Genomic DNA, 13,623 nt, shown 5'->3' with positions numbered 1-13,623 from the left:
TAATCGATCATCGTATAGTATTGCTAATCGTCCATGTACACGAGAGAGTGCTAAGAAACTAAAAGGAGGATCGATCTGGCACAGGCCGGTAGCTAGGCGCTAGCCGCTAGAACTAGGCGTATAGTAGGTGCCCATGGTAGTGCCGCCGCTGGCTTTGCCGACCTCGGCCTCCAGCGTCTCCATCTGCTGCTCCAGCAGCCTCAGCCTCTGGTGCAAGCCGTCCAGCCTCCGCCGCGCCGCCTCATCTGCCAAAACATACAACACAACTACTGAGATCAACCAATTTTCCGCATCCATTTCCACGGCCTGATAACGTCCCCGATCAGGGAGCTGCCACTGAAATCCGCTGCCTGATCGACTTGCTAATAATTAAGCTAGCAGCTAGGACCCGCCATCTATCAGTGGTCACGAACTCGATCGTCTGCTCAACGCTAAGGATTAGAGTAGGGATGCGTTTATCGGTCGCGATCTCTCGATCGGGTTGCGTATGTGCGTATACGAACCTAGCTGCGCGACGAACTGGGAGACGGTGACCTCCTGCCCAGCGTCGGTGACGACGGTGGTGCTGCGGGCGGCACCCTCCGCGCGGGGCGGCGGCTTGGTCGACAACGATGGCCCTCCTCTCGTCGCCCGCCCAAGCATGGCGTCAGTTCGCCGTAGTTGTCTTGCTCCCAGCCTCCCAGGCAATGACGATGGCCGAGAGAGTAGTGGCCAGTTAGTTAATTGGAACCTGGAACTCTGGAAGAAACGTGTCAGCTCAACTGGGACGACGCTTTATACACGCGCGCGCGGGGGGACAGGAACTTGGAGAAGGGGTTGGGCTTGGGCCGCGCCGGAGCCCGACCCGGTCGGCCGACCTGGAGTCCTGGACACCCAACGGAAGACGGACGGCGAAGCTCGCCGAAGCGCTGGCCGTCACGATGATCTGTAACCCACGTCACGTACGTGGGTGCCCGCGGAAAGATCAAAAGATTCCCTCCGAGAAATTAAACAACCGGAAACTACCTACCGTTTCAAATTAAAGGTTGACCACCTTTTTTTCGAAAAGACACGGTTGACCTGTGGTTAGTTTCTGCCTGCATTCACTCTGCACCGTCGAAAAGCGACGTCGGACGGGATGGGGTATCAATATCGTATATACGTTGCTCCACCACGAACGAATCAGCTGTATCGTGCATAGATTCATGACTCAAGAAGGTCGGTCGACGATCGACCTGCACGTACGGACCTTCATTTTCACATAGATCGATACATATATGGTTGCGCTCCGTTTGGCCTGCTTACTGGTTCGTAACAGGTTGCTGAACGCAATCAAAGGTGCTGTTTGGTTCGAGCATAAACGTAAAGGGAATCAATTACAGCGGTAATGGAAATCTGATTACGCCCAGGTGTGAGCGACGTATCATGGTTGTACTATCCTGTATCGCTTAACAGTGTGACCCGATTACGGAGCAGCTAAAACAAACAAACGTGGTCACGTTAGTGTTTAGTTTGCTGGTTGGCTCAAATGCAACGTAATCTGATTCCTGAAGGTAACGAATCCTATTACATTTGATTAGGGTTGGCACTGTAATCGAATCCCTTAAATAATATCTATACAAGCTTGTTACCTCTCCTCCCCCACCGTAATCAGATACAACACTCCCACCGTAATCTGATTACATTATCAGAGTGCAACCAAATAAAAAAAGTAATTACCAATTCTACCGCCAGATACACTGTAATCTGATTCACTTTATGTTTACATTATCCTAGCACAAACCAAACGCTGTCTAAATCTAACCAAACGCTACCGCGGCAAGCTGATGATGGACCGCACCGGCAGAGAGCGAGCCAAGCACGGGGAGATCGACCTCGAGTTCAGCATTGATGATGATTCAACGTAACCAAGCCGTGCGAGATCCGAGAGATCTCTCGATCTATCATCATGCTTCATGGTTCATGCGAATTCAGCTGGGCAGTATTTTATTTGGGATCCGGGATAGATCATAGATGGCGATGCATGCTGTCGTGTCCCTTAACGTGAGCCGTGAGGTAGATGTGCGTGCATGCATCCTCTGCATCCATCGTACCTGCCTCGGCTCAGGGCCCGTTGCGTCATTGCTTGCGCATGGGCTCCCTGCGATGACCTCGTGCTCGCGTTGACCCCCCGAGTTTATAACTTTATATATTGGCGCCAAGTGCAGCCGTGCATGCTGCAGCGAGCAGGGCCCTCGCAGTCGCAGGTCGCAACGTAATGCTGCGGGGCCCGCGTGTCGGTACCCACGTACATGGTACATCGGCCGCGTACGCCGCGCCGGCCGCGCGCTGCTGACTCGCGTCGTCGCGTCTACGGTTATGAAATGAAATCAGTGAATGCGAGGAGAAGCCACGTGCTGGCTTCCACGCAGAAAGACCACGGACAAGCACTACGTAGAGCGGGCGCGGAGCTAGCTGGACCGTACTGGGCCGCAGAAGATAGCTAAATCGATCAAGGCGCATGCATAGTTTTTGTTGGTCCACCATCATCATTGTGGTGCAGCTGAGCGCTGGTCCAATTCGGCCTGCATCTACAATAACACCCGGCGTAGTAGCAGCAGTAGCAGTACTGCAGTAGGCCGGTACGTACTTTCTGCTGAATTCGCCAACAACGTCTGTCTGCCGAACCGGACACGGCCACCACAAAACCGCATTCGCATCGCCCTGCCGTTTAAGAGGAAGAGCAATAATGGTAATAATGATAATAATGAATGATAATAATGATAATGATGATGATAAATAAATGTCTAACTATCTAGTACATCTTAAAGGGCATTTAGCATATAAAATATAACGTATTTGAAAGCAACAATAATAAAAGTAAAGACATGTTTAAACATTCATATATCCTGAATGACATTTAGCATATCCAATATAGCACACATCCATACTAGACATGAATAAATTATCTATAAAAGCAATGATAAAGAAATGCCGAACCATCATATATGTCATAAAAGGCATTTAACATATTCAATATAACATGTAGCGCCCGGCATGTCCTACAATAAAAATATGAAAAATCTATATATCTTAAAGATCATTTAGCTTATCCGACATAACGTTTGCATCTGTATAGTATTTTTTTTATAAAAAAGGCAAAGAGCTATTTAATTTTTGTAAAATATAGGCGTAGACGCTCGCATATACATACACATACTCACTCCCACGACTATATGCAAGCACATCCTACTTTCTACGAACATTTTTCAGAGATATATAGATTAACAAAGTCACCATAGACGATTTATTATCAACGGGCACGCCACCAGCCATTCCACTAAGAAAAGAACAGTTAACTAAAAATTCAAGCACCAGAGATACTTAAACTTTATGTCATAAACAACATTTAAGATATCCAATATAGCGTCTGCATAGACCAACTTCAAAAGCAACAATATAAAATAATAAATTGAAAAATATTTTTCTAGTAATACAAAATAAGATCGGCTCTTATCGATGGCTCTTATGAATTTGACTTATCTAATGAACTTAACGTCAAAATATTTATGCACAAATTCAAACGATTAACACGTTATATGCTATTCCATGAAACATTTTAATTAATAAAATTATTTTTCGGCAACTTTTCTTGTGCTAAAAAGCACAAGATTTTCTTTTTTAAAAAAGGAAAAAACATAAGACAACGCACAACAAGTGATCCTAAAAACACCTCGATGGAGGAGACAAGAGGGGGCATAATAGGGGTGTTTGGTTTCATGGACTAAAGTCTAGTTCGTGTCACATCGAATATTCGGATGCTAATTATGAGGACTAAATATAAGCTAATTATAAAACTAATTACACAGATGAAGGCTAATTCACAAGATGAATCTATTAAACCTAATTAATCAATCATTATCAAATGGTTATGGTAGCATCACATTGTCAAATTATGGATTAATTAGACTTTATAGATTCATCTCGCAAATTAATCTTCATCTGTATAATTGATTTTATAATTAGTCTATATTTAATACTTCTTCGAACTAAATATTTGATCTAGCTGGAATTCTAGCACCTCCCTCTCCCTCCGTCCATCCTGCAGGCTGCAGTCCCAGCGCGTACCGACGCCTCCCCACAGCTGGAACCGTACTTTACTGGCAGTAATCTTCCCACCCGCCTCGGCGCCTCCTCCCCACCTCGCCCGCTCTCGCTCCGCTGTTCTCCTCCCGCTGTCACCTTCCTCTCCCGGCGAAGCGTGGCTCCCGCGACCGGCCTCTCAGTACCCGCTCCTCCTCCTCCGCGCGCGGAGCGCCGCGGCCGAGCACGGCCGCCGCCGGATCCTCCGCCCGCCCGCTCCGCAGTCCGCCGCTTCCGCTCTCGTGCTGCGGCTAGCGGAGCGGAGATCCGTCCGGACCTGAACTGGGGTTTCTGCTCGCTGTTGATGAGTGATCCTGGCTTGCTTGGTGTGTTGCCCTGTCTCTCCGGGAGCAGGTTCCGCTCTCAATTCGGATCCAAAACTCTCCTTCTCTCGGTTCGGTCGGCTGTGAATTTGCGTGCGGCGTGGTGCGCGGCACGCTGCTAGTGTCTTATCCATCCTCTCGTGATTCAGCCAGTCTCTTCGTCTCCTTCAGCTTGCGAGATCGACATTGGTCGATACCGTAGGAGATAGGACTTCTAGTTTCTAGATACCATACCCAATTAAGGTGCGGGTGCAGCTTGTTTTCGGGAACTTTTGCGTGTTCAATTTAAATTGCTCGCTCCACGCTAAGTCCGCCCCTGGCCCTGGGTGCATCTGGCCCGATTCTGCCCATTCTGGCCAGAAATGCCTTCGGAAGCGAAGTTGCTGATGTAATTGTAGTGTTTTGCACTTTTGCTCCATTGCATCGTAGTCTTTGAAATTCTGTACCATATAGTGGTTAATGTATGTCATGTCGAGGTGGTGACTGGTGAGTCACAGTGAGACTTTTGTTTGTTTGTTTGTTGGAGTTTTTATTGTGGTGCTGAATTCAGGTAAATACGAGGCTGGATCTAGATCGCAGAATGCATGGCGTTATGCACCAATTGCACACATTCCACAGATAGTCCCCGGTCAAAGATGCCTTAAAATTGACTCCATGTTTTGACAAAATGAACAGTGCCCAATTCCCTTATAGTGTACTAGGAATCTATGGGATAACAGTGAGGTAATTTTGCAGAAAAACGCCCGCCGCTACATTTGCAAGGAACCCCACGCCGCACCCCCGTGCCGCGCGCCCGAGCCCGACCCTCCTCTCATTCCTCTCTCTCCCTCCCTCTCCCATCTCTCCTCTCCCCGACGCCCTCTCCCGGCGCCTCGCCGCCCGTCGCCGCTTCCCCCTCCTCGCTCCCCCTCTCCCTCTCCGCCCTGCAGCGGCAGGCGGCGCCGGCCCCCAATGGCGGCGGACTGGTTGTCGGCGCGCCGGGCGTGGGAGAAGTGGACCACGAAGCACGTCGGCCCCTCCGGTCTTCCCTCGTGCCTCTCCGCTTTGCGCTTCTTCAAGCTCCCTGTATCGCCCGATTTGATTTGTAACCGACCGCCGTGCTCTCGCAGGGAAGCAGGTCCAGGCCGCGCTGCTGCTCAACTACGACCCGTCCGGGCCGTCTAGGCTCCTTCCGGTCATGTGAGTCCTTTACCATTCCCCAGGTTATTTTTACTTTACAGTTTTCGTGGTATACCTACCAATAGTCCAGTCCAATACCTTACTGTCGTCATTTTTACCTCTGTCAGTATGTTGTTTCCAGTAAGGATTTGTTGGACATGTATAATCTGTGATACTGGTGGTTAAAATAGTGGATTGGGATGTGTATTTCAGTTCTTGGATAGTTAGGTATCACTAGGTTGAACTGAATGCTTTTTAAATCTCACTAGGAGAAGTTATAGGTTGAACTGAATGCTTTTTAAATCTCACTAGGAGAAGTTATGGGGGATAAGAAATAGTTGGTTATCGCTAGCAATTGCACATTTTTATGGTTGTAGATACGTAATGGCCATATCTTCACATGGGAAGATTTGACATAGAATTTGGACAAAATCCCCTGTAACTGAAGGCATATTTTTGTTGGACGTTGAGTTTTGCAACGAATGAATCAGATATTTGAAGGATACCTCTATGCCATGTCCTTGCTTTGGAAGAAAGGAAATATCCTTTTTGTTATGACCCATGAAAGATAAGTTGATGTTGTTGCTGAAAACTTCAGGCACTCTTTTTTTCTCTGTGCAGAGCAGAGCAAGAGGGAACACAACTTACAGCTATTGATATGCGACCATTCCTTGACTTTGTTAAGAGGGGTAATCTGCAGACCGAATTCTTCTCTATTAGGCCAAACCAATGTGAGTATCCACACGGCGAATTTTCGCTGCTTTTAGTGAATTTTTTAAACTTATAATGTCTTCGTTGTGGCCAGCAATTTGTGATTGATAGTTATGTTTTGTAGATTTGGTCACCTCAATCCATGATAACTGGTATTGTGCCCGCTGCGTTAACAGCACAAAGTCAGTAGGCGAAGGAGCTATAGTTATGCAGATTGGAGCTTACTTATTAGTCTGTATGTATGTACCTTCTTTCCAACTTCGATTCGTTGAAACCGGTTGACATATTGTCTAACATATATTTGATATTAATCAGCGTTCTGCCAAAAAAACTATTTAATTCACACTGGTATCTTAATGTATAGGTATGATGGTTCTCTTGCTTCAGCTTCACAAGCAATGGTGGCTGCTGATCAGTTTGCAATGCAGTTTAACCGGAGAAATCACTAATTTCCTCTTAGTATAGTTTGATGAGTGATGTTGGCCTGCGATTTGGTATTATTAGGGATCATAGTGCTAAAATGCATTAAATGACCTTATGCAATTCCTAATGTTACCATTTCCTTGGGTCAGTAGGTACGCTAATGTAATAGTCAAAACTGGCTGTGATACTGATGTTTCTAGTGTGAAGTTGAACAAGCTCATGTTAATAGGGGCATGTGTGGTGCAGCCTATTTCTATCTGAGCTCGTGTAAAACCATAGAAGATTCCAAATCTTGTGAGGTTCATAAAACATGGGAGCTCTATGAAGATGACCCATGCTACACACAGACATAAAACATGAAGTTAGTCTTGGACTTGTTTTTCTTGTTGCAGTAGCTCTATGAAGATCATGCATTTATGTTCCAGATTCGCGACCAATGGGCCTCCTTGACTGAGCCAATAAGCTGTAGCTTGTAGGCTATCTTTCACTGAGTACCATCCGGCGTCCACTTTACATTATGACTCATTATCTGGAATCATGTGGCAGTACAACATCATTCGAGCCATGTTTGTTGACAGCAAATCCATCTATAAAGGTTAGGCTATTAGGGGAAGTATCCAACTTGATTTCAAATGAAAATGGTTGAACAAAGCAACAGGCCCAAATTAATTTTTGATGAAGGGGCACAAGAGTAATGCGGCAAATCGAGTAGTCAGAGGGGGTTGGTCCTTCTTCCTGCTGACCTTTGTGCAATTTAATTGTCAACTCAAAACTTCGTCTATGCTTTCTGTTAAAATTTGGCAACCTTCAACTAAGAAAAACAATGAGCACATTTAGCCAAGAAAAAAAATCAAGGTAACTGTAGAGGGACTCGTCCCACTGACATGTTCACCCCACTGTGACATGGCCCGCACGTCAATGAGAGCGAGTCCCCATGGTCTTGCACGCCGTGTCGCCGTGCGTCTTAGTGCTGTTTCAGACTTTCGAGGTTATGATTAGAACTTTGTACAATCTTAGCCTTCCATGTGAATATATATTCTAGGTGTTATTGCTTAGGAACCACTTGGTTCAACTTGCAGTACGCTGAAAGAGCCAAACAGGGTTGATGGGTCTGTCCGGGGCCATGAAACTAGCAGCGTCTTGGCTGAGCAATCACCTTTCGACTTCAACTACAGGAATATTAGTTTTCCCAGTTGTGACAGCCATTTTCGAAGTCGTGGTGTCATATGTAGAGCATGCTTCTTGCACCAGCAAATCCATCTAAAACGTTTAGTAGTCTACTAGGGAAACTATCCAACTTGATTATATTTCAATTAGATCTAACAAAGCAACATGAGCAAATCATTTGGTGAAGGGGCACACGAGCAGTGGTGCGGCAAATCGAGTGGCGATGGAGGTATATGTGGCCTTGTCCTCATTGACCTACGGGGAATTTTCTGTCATAGGATACACATGAATGTAAGTTTGTTACCTTTGCATTTTTTGGCATCTCATTTTGTGAACAAAGTTATAAACCAAATAAACTAGAAAGTGGCAATATGTCAATTTGTCAGTCTGGGTCAACGCACTTGCATCCCTCGTGAGTCATAACTGATAACATCCTGGGATAGAGGGCACCTTTTGGGCTTCAGCTTAAGTGCTTTTCTCCTTTTTCATCAACTGTGACGGTCATTTTCAAGTCCTGATATCATGCTGAGTATATTGCTTGCAACAACAAAGCCATCTAAAAAGGGGTAGGCTATTCGCAGAAGTCTCCAAACTGGTGCAAATCAGTTCGTGAAAACATACAGAATTTAAGCACAAGAGCCGCGAAGATTCAGTTCTGATGGCTAAAGGTTGTCGTTTCATAAAATAACTATCAAATCAAAATCGATGTTACCATTCTTCATTCGGTCAAAATAAAAAAGATGTTATCATTCTTGGGATTTATGATGTAACTGATGGGTTTTTTAGAAATGTTTATTCCTGTGTGTTGTAATTGAAAAATAATTTCCGTTACTGCCAAACACTGTCATGTCAGTTTGCAGGCCTGTCTGCTAGGATTTTGAGCATGTCTGACTGCGCTAGCTTAGCGGTTGTTTCTATGCCTCCGGTAGCTCCGCTCGGTAGGTTCTGAACTGATGTTATCGTTCTCCGAGTCCATGAAATCTGCAACCTGATGGGGTGTTTGATACGAGGTGCTAAACTTTAACAGTGTCACGTCATATATTCGGATGCTAATTAGGAGAACTAAATATAAGATAATTATAAAATTAATTGCAGAATCCTGTGCTAATTCGCGAGACGAATGTATTAAGCCTAATTAATCCACCATTAGCAAATAGTTATTGTAGCACCACATTGTCAAATCATGGACTAATTAGGCTTAATAGATTCCTCTCACGAATTACACTCTAATTGTGCAATTAGTTTTGTAATTACTCTATGTTTAATACTTCTAATTAGCATCCAAACATTTGATGTGACGGGTGTTAAACTTTAAGAGGTGGGAACCAAACACGAATATGGGCGCGTCGCCGCTTCCGCCGCGAAGAGAGCAGTGAGGATCTTGTCCCGCTCGGTAGCTTCTGAACTGACCCGAAAAAGGCGCGCCCCAGGCTCTATACAGACACATCATGGTAGTTCCGCCGCTGCTTCAACTAGACACCTCAAGATTGCTGCGTCCCAACTTTGCTTAGGTCCTTCGTGACGATCAATTCAGAAGTTAGAGATAGAGCGGGGAAAAAATATGAATAAAACTCACATATGTATAGTCTTTTATTGCGACTTCATAGTTGGGCCAATGAATAAAACTTGAACATGTAGAGACTTTCACTAAAAAAATAGTTGGGTCGAATTCAACACGGCCCGAGTTCCATGTATTGTCGCAAAATAATCTTTTTTTAATTAAACCTTAACCTTCATTTAAAATTTAACATTACCTATTTCCCTTGAACATTGCTTCATGGTTACGTATCAAATAACAATATTCTTTCTTCAATTAATTAATCTTCACGATGATCTCAAATAAAAAATTCGTACTACCGAGGATAAATAATTACAATTAATTAATTTAACACATACCATGTTATCGATAGAAGGATATCACTCAGCTACAAGACAGACATACAGATAAACACAACTTCCATGCACAGTACTTGCATGACACGACAAGAAGATTAGCCACCACGGCACTTCATACGTGTCCACCTTTGCCTACAGATGTTCGTAACTAGGACTATCTTATATAAATAGCTATCCAAGATGCAATGCACTTCCATCTCTTCAAACTACGACCTTTCCAAATGGTAACCACCTTACACAGGAGTAGGCAACCAAATGCGTAGTGAATTTTCCATTGTTCAAATCATTTCTTCCGTCATACAACACATCAAATCTCTACTACTCCAATATGAAAGCTAAAGAATTACTCTAAATGCCCCATAACTATGTTATATTTTTTTATCAAATTGCGTAAGAACTAGGTCTTTATGTGTCTAGAACAGATGTGAGATATGAGTCATTCTATCTTCACTGCTTCCATTACTATTATGTCAACGCAACGAACACCTCCTCCGCATAATAAGGAAGCAACTTACTACAATGATTTCGTAGATACTATAGACGGAGCAATCGAGTCAGCCTACGACAATGCCATTCACAGTATCACAAGCAAAAGGAAATTGACTTTGGTCGATCACAACCACGCCAACCTATTGAAGATTCAGAAAGAGAAGGAATCAACTATGTCTTGGGCATGGATTTTTGAAGACGCATGTGTCGCTCAGATGAAACACTTGAAAAAGATAGAAAATCAACATCGCAACTTTATCGCTGAGATCGCAGAGCTATTCGCCGACTACAGCAACTCACTTCCTCTTGCAATTTTTCCAAATATAGGCAATGCTACTGCTTCGAACGTCGTCACACTTACATACATAAGAAATACTCCTCCGCAGTCTACTCTTGAGACGTTTACCGACCAGTTTGTCTACTTGGTCAATAAACATTGCTGTTAGATATATTTATTTACTTTAATGCTCACCTTCTATCACTACTATGTAATTATATACTATGTTATCATAGCACTTATTTCAATAACAACTGATTTACTTTTCCATACGAGCAAATGCAACGTGATTGTGATTACTATACGGTTATGCTATTCGATTTCCATTCCAATTTCCTACCTTCACATTGATGAATATATTGGTAGAATTACGCAACTTCTTTAAAGTTAATGCTTATACTATCGCATGCAGGTATTAATCGTTATTATTAAAATCATAATTTCTTCCGTCACATCGAGACATAAAGATCTAAACATAACATAAGTGCATGCAACTGCCTAATTAGTACCACAATTTTTATTTTTTCCTAAAACATACCACACTCTTGACGCTAATATATTTTATTACAACTAATCACACCATTAGCGCGCCGGAGGCGCGGCAGACTCTAGTGAAATCAGTGGTTGCGAGGAGAAGCGACGTGCTGGCTTCCACGCAGAGAGACCACAGACAAGAACTACGTAGAGCAGGCGTGGAGCTAGCTGGACCGTACTGGGCCGCAGAAGAGACCACTAAACTAAATCGATCAAGGCGCGTGCATCGTTGTTGGTCCACCATCATCGTTGTGGTGCAGCTGAGAGCTGGTCCAATTCGGCCTGCATCTGCAATAACACCTGGCATAGTAGCAGCAGTAGCAGTACTACAGTAGGCCGATACGTACTTTCTGCTAAATTCGCCAACAACGTCTATCTGCCGAACCGGGCACGGTCATCACAAAACCGCATTCGCATCGCCCTGCCGTTAGAGGAAGAAAGGTGGCGCTGACATTAGGACGTGTTTGCATCCTTAGCTAAAGTTTAGCTCTTGCCACATCGAATGTTCGGATACTAATTAGAAAAACTAAATAGGAGCTAATTATAAAACTAATTGTAGAAATTCTAAGCTAATCTATTAATTAGAAGAGCTTCTGCAATTAGTTTTATAATTAACCTATATTTAATAATTCTAATTAAAATCAGATATACGATGTGACATGAAACAAACACGTTACGCGCGACACTCCCGCGGCCACGGCAACTGCACGAGAACGGGCGTGCCGGCCATGCTGCCATCCCCGTGGTCTCCGAAGTCCAAACAGGCTGGTGGAGCGGTGGGTTTTAGCTAGCGCACGGCACGGCGGACCGACCACGGATCCCCGTTCGCGTCACCGCAGCACGTACGCCACGGCACGGCTGCTGCCGCGCGAACAATCCTGTTGCTGCCAGCTTTGCGCGAGGACCCGCCGGCCCTCGTTGCCGGCAGCCGGCAGGTTGTCCCGCCGGATGGTACCGCACGCGGGACGCGCAACGCGCCGACGAGGATCCCGGGATCCACTGGGCACGTGTCGATCGGAGACAGGGAGAACGCCCCGGTTGCTGGTGCTATCTGAAGAGAGTCTCCGTGGCGGACTGGCCATGCAACCAGCAAAGCATACTCGATCGTCCTCTGTCACTTCTTTCTCGAGTTACTCTTCCTTATTCATCAAAAATCAAAAGCTCCGATCAGGAAATTACTGCTCATGCTTGTTGGGAAGCATCGCGTTGGTTACCTACCGCGACGTCACCTTGCAAGGTGAAACCAACCGGCCTGGTGCTACAATTTGCAATTAGATAAGGCGGATCAAATGTCCTTGAGGTAGCGAGACAACAGGAGCATGTTGGCATATATGGGTCGACACGTTAAGATCCAGCTGTCCGGGTGATCGAACTCAGCCCAAGATGCGTGGAGCCATTCGATCAGAAAAGGAGAGAGAAAGAAATGAAGACAGGCGCACGGTGCCCATGCTTGATTGTTTGTTCAACGTTCGATGCCAACAAGGCAACAACACGAGACATTTGTATTTGGTGTGACATGCCTCAAGACCTCAACTACTAGGATTTATTTTTATACAACAAAAGTGGCAGGGCCAAGGCCAACCGATCGAGCCGAGTATATACCTCGGCACTGGCAGGCATCCCGGGGCGTTGAACGGAATGAATGCCAGCTTAAACACGGTGTCTCCTCACGAGAGTCACGAGGGCCCCGGGTCCTACGCCACATCGCGATTACATGATTGGAGTCACTGCAAAAGAGTGTGAGACCTTACTAGTATCAGAGGCTCTCATCGTTGCGCCTTGAAAAAAAACACATGGCTCATCGTTCCCTTAATTTAGTGTGAGGTACGCGAAGTACTGAACGTACAAGACAAGATGGTCCGTATGATTCCTTAATTTAAGATGATGAGGGGAGGTACAAGATTTACAGTTGGCAACCCCAGAAGCAGGTGATTTGTCTGTTTATTGCGATTGCAATTCAATGGTTGGTGTTCGAAAGGACTCACAACTTGCAAACCAGACTCTTTTGCCTCTTTGGTGACCTCTGGACACTGGAGCGCGAACATGATCTCTGGAGGGAGGGAACCACGGATCTTGCGTACGGAGTAGGTCCCAGTCTCCTACTAGTTCACAGGCTCCGAGCCACAATTTTTTCCGGAAAAAGCTGATTTTCCCAGTCAGCCAGCCAGCTTTCAGTTGAGACAGATCATATCATATTCGGTCAGTCCAAGTATCTCCCAATCCTGAGCTAGCCTTGCGAGTTGCGAATCACGGAATAAGTCGCTGCGCACCATTTGCCGCCGGCCGGCTCGTCCAAACGGAAAGGGAAAGGATCAAAGGAAAGGAACGACCGCGCGCGCACGTGGGGCGTGGCCTTCGGCTGTTCGGCAGCTCGGCTCGCGCCCACACCCCGGGCAGGCGGGCACGCAGCGCGTCCACCCTTTCCACCTCAGAAGTCACACCGACAGTTCCACTCCCACCCGACGCAACCGGAGACCGCGCCCGCACGCCTTGCACCCCCGGCCCCGGAGTCCCGCACCGCACGGCATCACCCACCCGGCCACC

General features: G+C 45.8%; 2 protein-coding genes across 3 annotated transcripts; one reads left to right on the top strand and one right to left on the bottom strand.

The window, feature by feature from the left end:
* Nucleotides 1-768, bottom strand: LOC117858035 (uncharacterized). The gene is made up of 2 exons (XM_034741010.2): nucleotides 504-768; nucleotides 1-245 (listed from the first exon to the last, which is right to left on the bottom strand). The coding sequence occupies exons 1-2, from the start codon at nucleotides 640-642 to the stop codon at nucleotides 100-102; spliced, it is 285 nt and encodes a 94-aa protein (XP_034596901.1). The 5' UTR covers nucleotides 643-768; the 3' UTR covers nucleotides 1-99.
* A 3,310-nt stretch (nucleotides 769-4,078) lies between these two features.
* On the top strand, nucleotides 4,079-7,107 carry LOC117854791 (uncharacterized). Of its 2 annotated transcripts, none has more exons than XM_034737042.2 (5): nucleotides 4,079-5,445; nucleotides 5,534-5,603; nucleotides 6,204-6,313; nucleotides 6,418-6,528; nucleotides 6,658-7,107. In XM_034737042.2, the coding sequence occupies exons 1-5, from the start codon at nucleotides 5,376-5,378 to the stop codon at nucleotides 6,756-6,758; spliced, it is 462 nt and encodes a 153-aa protein (XP_034592933.1). In that variant the 5' UTR covers nucleotides 4,079-5,375; the 3' UTR covers nucleotides 6,759-7,107. The 2 variants fall into 2 exon arrangements, with proteins under 2 accessions (XP_034592933.1, XP_034592934.1); XM_034737043.2 differs by having other exon boundaries at nucleotides 4,095-5,445; nucleotides 6,418-6,532.
* Nucleotides 7,108-13,623: the final 6,516 nt, after the last annotated feature.

The sequence above is a fragment of the Setaria viridis genome, chromosome 5 (genome assembly GCF_005286985.2).
Source record: "Setaria viridis chromosome 5, Setaria_viridis_v4.0, whole genome shotgun sequence".
In the NCBI taxonomy this organism is placed as follows: Eukaryota; Viridiplantae; Streptophyta; class Magnoliopsida; order Poales; family Poaceae; genus Setaria; species Setaria viridis.
This window is presented reverse-complemented; position numbering and strand designations above follow the sequence as displayed.